The sequence below is a fragment of the Mastigoproctus giganteus genome, chromosome 11 (genome assembly GCF_048544385.1).
Source record: "Mastigoproctus giganteus isolate SK-2022 chromosome 11, ASM4854438v1, whole genome shotgun sequence".
NCBI classification, from domain to species: Eukaryota; Metazoa; Arthropoda; class Arachnida; order Uropygi; family Thelyphonidae; genus Mastigoproctus; species Mastigoproctus giganteus.
Genome location: NC_143585.1, coordinates 89,079,114 through 89,088,055, shown reverse-complemented (window position 1 = coordinate 89,088,055; position 8,942 = coordinate 89,079,114). Strand labels below are relative to the sequence as shown.

At 34.2% G+C, this 8,942-nt stretch overlaps 1 protein-coding gene across 1 annotated transcript; it reads left to right on the top strand.

Moving 5' to 3' along the window:
* The first annotated feature begins 374 nt into the window (after window positions 1-374).
* On the top strand, window positions 375-3,773 carry LOC150078238 (NFX1-type zinc finger-containing protein 1-like). The gene has a single exon (XM_090384502.1). It carries the CDS (start codon window positions 375-377, stop codon window positions 3,771-3,773), a length of 3,399 nt encoding a protein of 1,132 aa, XP_090240628.1.
* Window positions 3,774-8,942: the final 5,169 nt, after the last annotated feature.

The window sequence follows — 8,942 nt, the reverse complement described above, 5'->3', positions numbered from 1 at the left end:
TTCTGTTGAAGGGAATGAACAAGAGCAACTAATTTGATGAGTAATAGTTATTTTTTTTTAATTATTAAACCACAACCCTCTAATATCTTTTCCCCCTCGTCGCATTGAACTGCATATTTTTATAAAGCTGTATTCCATTTTGGTATTGAGATAAGTTTATTCTTTATATTAAAAATTTATAAAAAAAATCTATCAAATAATTAAATGAATTGCACGCACGTGAATTTTACTATTTTAGTTTATTAAAGATTATCCTTTTTTTCCCTCCCCTCTCTTCCTTTCTCTCTAGACTATAGGGGATTCAACTAGAAAATTCCTGGAGTGTACCGAAGACCGAGGTATTTTTTCAAAGAAGCATTGACTGAAATAAGAAAATGGCTGTTCATGAAGTAATGAATCATATAATCTACGCGACGACTTCCCTTTCTCTAGCTGATAGAATTACCCGAATAGAATATTCATCTACTGTCGTTAGACCAAAAAAATTAATTTCAGAACTGCAATCAAATCAGATTACAAATAACATTGTTCTACAGATGCAAGAGAACATTCGTCACAATATACCAAAAGAGGTTCTAAATCCTTCCGTAATAACAGAGGTATTCTTGAATAATATAGAATATTTTGAAAATACGAAGATAAATAATAAGAAATCAAAGGAATGTTTTCGGGAATTTTTGCAGACTATTTTAAAGGCATGTGAAACCCCTAACCAGGAAATCATGACTCGCAAGTTACATGCCTTAGTGTGCTCTGATAAATTTATGGACGTGACTTTTCCGGATTTTATCAGTTCTTTGAAAGTTACAGAAAGTACTGAGAAGGTATCAAAAGATCTCAAGAATAGTTTGGGTGTTTTAACGCAAATTTTTAGAAGACTCCCCGCCACTTCAAGGAAAAAAGTGAGATATGTGTTGGAAGTGCTTTCGCAATGCTCATTTCAGTTCAAAAATTGTGAATGGTATAATGATGTAAATAGAAATATAAAAGAACTCATGATTGAAATGGATAAATTCTCTCCCGAAATTCCAAACAGATGCAGAACTCCAAATAAAGATGTCGAGCAGCCTGCAGATGATTTTCGAAAACTTTCTGTGCTTCCAGTAATATCAGATATACATTGCTCTCAATCTCCATTTGTAAGAGCTAATCTTATTAAGAAAAATTATACGAGCATTCAACATTATTTAGACGTTCAATTCCGTCTGCTCAGAGAAGATTTAATCAGAGGGTTTCGTAACGCAGTAAAAGAATATGTGTTAAAAGTGGCGCCTAACGGTAAGTTGACGTCTATACCAAAGTTTGGTTGTTTATACAAAAAAGTAGACTTACTTGCTAAGAAGAGACTTGCTATGTATGGAATGCTTTATTTTTTGCGAATCAATGTCAAAAACCACCCCAAATGGAAGGTAGCAAAGTGTTTGCCAAAGGGAAACGTTGTTTGTCTCACTCACGATCAATTTCGTACACCGATTTTTGCCATAATTCATAATCGGTACGTGAAAAATGAAAACACATGTGAACTAGTGATCAGAATTAATGATGACCATGAACATCATCTTTCCCCGGGTATTTCTTACATTCTCCTAGAAACAGATGCCTTTTTTGAATCCTACAAGCACACCCTTGAAGTGCTTAAAGAAATGAATTCGTCTAATTTTCCGTTAGCAGATTACATAGTTTTTTCGCCCCAGTCAAAAGTTAGACGGAATGCTCTGTTAAAAACAAACCTGAACGATCCACAGCAAGTAAAAGCTTTCGAACTAGCGTTATCAAGTCAATTATCATTGATACATGGCCCTCCAGGTACTGGAAAAACATTTATCGGTTTTAAAATTGTAGAATATCTATTAAATGAATTGGAGACTCGTACACCCATTCTTGTAATATGTTATACAAACCATTCTCTTGATCAGTTTCTAACACAGATTCTCAGCTTAACAAGTCGTGTCGTGAGAATTGGCAGTCGGAGTAAAAGCAGGGAATTGGCTCCTCATCGTCTCATGCATATAAAACGTGCAGTACGAGAAGCCGACAGCCGTGAAAGAACAATGCAAGAATCCGGAAGAGATCTGCAGACAAGGCGTAAAAAGGGTAAAACGATTGACGGAAATAGTGAGACAGATAGTGAAGACGATATGTATGACTTCGAGAATTCTTTACAAGTTGCAAAAGAGTTAACGAATGGTCTGTTTCCGAACAATTCAACTCCTGTTGAAAATCCTGTCAGATCAGTAATCAGAAGTATAAACAAATTGCAAAAGAAGGTAGAATCATTGAAAAGTGGCCGATTCACCCCTGCTGTATGGAAAACATTGTATCGAATGGCACAGTTCAATAAAAGAACGGAAATATCCATGAAAGAAGGGGAAACAAATGAAGAGAAAAATTGTATATTAAAATGGCTGTATTTAGACATAAGAAAACTCTTTAAATATGAAAAGTTGGATGTTTGGAATACACAGCTTTCACAAGCGAAAGAGAATATGAAGCAACGTAAGATTTATGATCGATATAAGAAATTAACTGATAAAGAAAGAAGCGAAGAACGTCTTGAAACTCTTCCAGCAGACAATCGGATTTTTGAGATAATAATATCCGAGTTGCTTAAAATCACTGATGAAGATACACCAGCAGATACTTTAAAAAAGCAATCGAAACTGGAACAACGGTGGATACAATTCAGAATTTGGGTGAAGAGCTTAATACAGAAATGCGAATATAGTTTGAAAACAGAAGAGGATTTTTACCACATATTAGCGCATCCCGAGACTTTACAAGAAATACAAATGGAACGAGCACAAAATAATTATAATTATCTAAAACATGCAAGTGTTATTGGCATGACTACCACTGGAGCCGCCAAAAATCGCTTGTTGATGAAAACATTACGACCTTCAACAGTTATAGTGGAGGAAGCAGCTGAAACATTGGAAGCTCATATATTGGCCAGTTTAACCGGTGACGTTCATAGATTGATTTTGATTGGCGATCATAAGCAGCTGAGACCGAAAACTACGGAATATGAACTAGCTAAGAACTTCAATCTAGAGATATCGATGTTTGAGAGATTATGTCGGAATGGAAGACCTACTGTTACGCTTACCTCTCAACACAGAATGAGGCCTTCCATAGCAAGCCTCTTAGTTCCCGAGATCTATCCGGTACTTGAGAATGACCCTTCTGTCTGCAAATATCCTAACATTAAAGGGGTAAAAGAGAACGTATTTTTCTTAAATCACGATGAAGCAGACAGTAAGGTTAAAGACACCCAAAGTTATTTTAATCTTTTCGAAGCGGAGTTCGTTGTTCGTCTTTGTTGTTATCTTCGACAAATCGGATATAAAAGTTCAAAAATTTCTATATTAACCACATATTCTGGACAGCTAAAGGTCATAAATGAGCTCATGGGGAAATACGTTGAATTAAAGGAAGTGTATTCTGCAACAGTTGATAACTTTCAAGGTGAAGAAAACGAAATAATATTAATATCTTTCGTAAGGAGTAACAAGGAAGGAAAAATAGGCTTTCTCAAAGAGGAAAACCGAGTATGTGTTGCACTTTCCCGCGCTAAACATGGTCTTTATTGTGTTGGTAATTTTCGTTTATTTGCTAAGAAATCTCCGTTATGGAAAAGCATTGTGAATAAACTCGAGAAGAAAGAAATCATTGGCGAAGCCTTTCCCATTGATTGTTCTGTACATGATGGAAAAGTGAAAATGGTCAAGCGACCCATTGACTTCGATAAACTTGCTTGCAGTTGCCGATGTTAATGACACAATCCAGCTTTAACGATGGTATATATTAAGTGCTCTTACTTTCCTTATTTTCACGACATTGCCAGAGTTGTGGTTGCCTTCAAAAGCACTCATACTTCATGAGTTAAACAGCAGACAAGAGGATATGACCTTAATGCCAAATAACATTAACGCTGACATTCAATTTATTTTCTTAAATATACAGTAAATCACAAAACTTAGCCGTTTTTAAAATTAAATTTGTTATTTTTTTATAGTGATTTCAAAATTAGATATGTCATTATTAAAATGGCATCTTTGATTACTTCAGTTATGACTGACAATAGCAAGGGGCAGAGATGACAATAACAAGGCATTACTGGTCGAATTTCACGGAGTTCATTTTTGTTTGTCAGCTGAAGAAAGTGAATGGTCCTCTTGTCCTTGTCAGCTAGTTCTCATAAATCACCAAAGGTGACCTGGTCATATTTTTTGTATAATGAAACCACATTTAATTATACAATTTTAATGTTCATTTTCAATTATACTATTTTTATTAACCGATAGGCGTATCATATTTGTGTTAAATTAAAGAAAATATTTGAGATTTAATTACAATAATTTTATCTAATATAGTAGTTCCGATAATACGGGACTCGTTAAACCGACTTTCGCTTAATGCGAGCTAATTTCTAGCCAAAAAAAAAAAAGTTATATCTATTTCGAAATTATATAGTTAATGCTGTTTTGTTTTTTCTGAATCATGAAAAGTAGGACATTCTGGTTCTGTTGGATTTTATAGCCTACAGGATTTAAATTGCCTAGTAAATGCAATGATCTTATTTTCTCACCGCAGAAGGAATTTCGCCTTTACTACAAGTTTCCTTGATATTGTACTACCTAACAAATAACATGTGGCGAGTCTATACTGGCTGGCTGAGATATTCAGTTCAAATATTTGAAGACAGTAAACATATTACTTAAACCTTTTCCACACCCAAGACCGATCACAAAATATAAAATAATGAAATAAAATTGTAATATAAATAAATTCGTAGCAGAACCAATTATCCCATGTCGTGTTTTATCGCTTTAAATTAAATATTTCTTTATAACTCGTAACTGGTATTGCAAAATTGAATTCCATAGCAGAGTTTATAATTTAAAAGTATACAGATATAAATAGATGATAATAATAATATTTAATACAAAATTTAAGTAATAAATAGTGATCAGTGGTAGAGGTTTCTACAATATGTAGACAACAAAGAACATTTGCATTTGGGAAGCTACTTACTATGATAAGGTGGAGGGGGGGTAATAATATATAACCATATACAAAGCCATATGATATAATTATATTTTAATTTTATAGATTTTGAATGTGTTCAAGATTACGGAGACATAATTTCAAGTCATTGAGCATAAAATTTTTCAAGTATGCCGCCAATTTTTTTCATCTAATTTTACCCATTTCCTTTTGTTGGAGGGCATTTCCAAATCTCTCCTCAATTGATGTTCGTTAAACTCGCTGTCTTCTCTAAAGATCTGTATTAAGGAGTACGTGTTTGGACTTCTCCTTGTGATTTTGTTTAGTTAGGCTTTAAAGAATGAAGTCAGAAGAACGCATATCGGAATGTATAGAGAATTATCTTATGAATAATATGATAATTCTTCATATGATATCTTATGAAGAACCAGTTCTGAATAATATATTGGAACGATGGAAGACTACCCGAAAATCATTGAATTCAGTTATTTTTTGAATTAGCAGTTCTAGAGAGGAAATTCCCATACCTATCTCTGGATTTCTTTGATCTTCGACCTTGAACAATGCCGTTGAATGGTGGGAATCAAAGCTAAATATCATTACTAAAGTGAGGAAAAAAAAACAGGATATGAAATAATTATTTCTTCTACTTTTTATGATTTTCAAACATCATATATATTTGTATACTGTCGTCAGTCTCGAGACTAAAAAGGACAGTGTTTAGTCCTTAAATATTTAAACTGAATATCCTTTGCAGCACAAGTAACACGCAACCGTCTGAGGAACCACCATTTCCTGATACACGCCATCATGAAAGTGGCTACACTTTTATACGATTAACAATCGCGATGCTATTGGTTTAAAAATGATGCAATAGGAACGAGAAACTCCCGGCCTTTCAGAATTCGAAGTTATGTAGATGTAATATCCTCATGGATTCTCATTAGGTACTAAAATAAATTATTTTTTCCTCCTAAAATTCACGTGGAATATATAAAATTTACAAAAAAATGTGAATTAAGGGTTTTCCATTAATAACTGTTTAAGCATCGCTTAATTTGAAACACTTTAATTTAATTTACTATGGACCTAAATTACAAATAAAGTATGCATTTTATATTTTAAAACATGTCCAAAAATTGTATTTTACTTTCTTTTATTAGTCTAATTTTAATTATTAATAAACAATTTCTAAATACAGTGTTTCATTTTATCATTCACTATAATCAGAATTGGCACAGTTCCTCTTATCTCTCATGGAGACTACTATAGTAACAAAACCTCCTTCTGATAATTTAACTTATAGGTTTTTGTTGTTAGTCTCTTTTTCTTGGAGAGCATTATAATAATGTAATCAGTGAGCTGATTTATTAATATTTGTGACTATTAAATCACTACACAAATGTCACAAAAAATTTTTGCTGTATATTTAAGAGATTTTAATTTGGGTTAAAGTTATGTGCATGTATTTTTAATATTTCAGTTTTACAGTTAACTGTGTGCATATTTAAACATTGATTTACATATTTATTTTAAATTTTTTAACTTTTTAAGCATCGATGTTTCCTTTATCTAAATGTTTCTTATAGTTTAATTTTCCAAAAAAAAAAAATTATAATACTAAAAAGCGAACCATTAAGTATTTACGAAGAACCCCCAGCCTTCGTCATAATTTATTGGCATGTATAAGTTTTCCATGTGGAAACCATTTTGTTTCAGAGCTGTAAATACAAATACCAGTTCTCTGTGTGTATCTCATATGATTTAAATTGGACACATCTGAAATTTGAATAAATGTTCACTGTCTTTGTAGTCTTTGTTTATCAACTTTGCTTATGTTTTTTTTTTATTGTTTCTGATTTTTACAGCATTTAAGGCCATATTATAAGGGTAGCCGAGTGGTCAGGAGCGGGAGTGCAGTAGCACACGCTCTTTGAGTAGACCGGGGTTCAAGCCCCTGACTGCTGAATACGGTCGATCTGCCAACCTGCACTGGACCAGCGTGGCAGATTGTGGTCCACTTCCCTCGGCATGAATTGTTGAGGAGGCTTCCATCCTGCAGTGGGTTGATAATGGTTGCACTTTACTTTATATGCGTGTTATACCTGTGCAAATACGTTCGCTGGCCAATTTCCATGCTGTGCCTTTGAAAACACAAAACCCTGCATGGTGAGAACCCTAATCTCACCCTCGAAAATCGACTGACTACAGCCCAATTGAAGATGATTTTAAGAATTAGTAGCTAAAGTTATTCATTACTAACGGATGTAATGTTGAAATAGTCATTCCGTTAACAATCACTTTTACTTTTAAACTGCATTAAGTATAGAATTTTGACAATAGCAACATCTGCACTCAGTACAGAGGGTACATAATGAGATGAACGACCGAGAAACTGTGTTGTTCGTCTCATGGTGATTTTCATTGATGATAGTGTTCAGCAGAATCCCGAAACGTAGCCGATCTGTATTAAGTTTAAATTGACGTGGTGACATTTCATTAAATAAGTTAATGTCGAAATTTTTTTTTACCTGTATAACAGCGTATTTTAACTATAACTTATTTTCTATTAATAAACAGAATTGCATTTCTTGGACACTTATGGTGCCATTTAAAATTCATATTCAAGCATTTATTCATAAATGTCTATAAATCTTACAATATTTAAAAATCAAAATTTTAAGAGGAATAGGAAAACAACTTTAAATTAAAAGACAGAACAAATTTAATTTTCACATATTTTATGCTTATCTAATCTCATATAAAAATTTCCTTTTTTTTTGACCACGCATATACCAGAATGAGTCAGAATTATGTATAAACGCCTTTAAATAGCCATATTTTGTAGACAGAATGACAATTTGAATTAAAAAAAAAAAAAAAACTGTTCATTTTAACGCTAAAATAAACAAGTTTTCTTTATGTTAAACTGGCGACCCTAGTGAGGGTATAGAATAATTAATGTTTGAAGATAAAAATAAGTATTGGTATTAGCGGCTTCCAAGGGTATGTGTATTATGTCTGTAGAAGCACGTGTTCGCAGGCCAATTTGCATGTTGTACAGGCTGAAAAACTGAATAACTCACGGAGGAAACTACTCCCTCCGATTCAGATCGGCTAACTACAACCTCGATTGAAGCGGACTTTAGGAATTCCTCCAGTGCTCGTCTGGAATCGAATTGAAACCTCTTAAAATGATTGAAAGGCTCCTCGAAATGGTACTGGAAGTTATGAAAACATTAGCATTAGTAGAGGCATTTGATGCAAGAAAGCAAGCTTATGCAGCATCAGCCAAAAAAAAAAAAAAAACCCACTTCCACTTCACCCCTCTGTTCGTTCAAAATACCTGTCCAGCTGAGCCTTAAACTTATTTAGGCTATCAACCTCCACCACAAGGGATGGCAGTCTGTTCCACCAACCAACCACCCGCTGGCTAAAGGCAAATTTCCGCACGTCTATCCTACATCTGTCTTTCCTCAATTTGAATTTATGCCCTCTCAGGTGATTTTTCTGAGCTAGAGGAAGAATCCCATCATCATTGAGCATGCTTAAACCATTCAAGGCTTTATACACCTCTATCAGATCACCTCGCTGGTGCCTAGTCTCCAGACACTGTAATTTGCAAAACTTAAGCCTTTCTTCGTAAGAGCACCCCTTTGTTCCATTCACTAATCTTGTTGCCCTTCTCTGTACTCGTTCCAGCAGCTCTACATCCTTCTTGAAATGAGGCCTCCAGACCTGTATACAGTACTCTAGGTGTGGCCTGACCATTGCCTTATACAATGTAATAATCACCTCCTTATCCCTGCTGGAAAAATTCCTGTATATCATTGACAATACTCCATGAGCTACTCTTGCAGCCCGTCTGCACTGCTCAGAGAACTTCATATCTGCCTGCACAATCACCCCCAAGTCCCTTTCATTCTCTACCACTG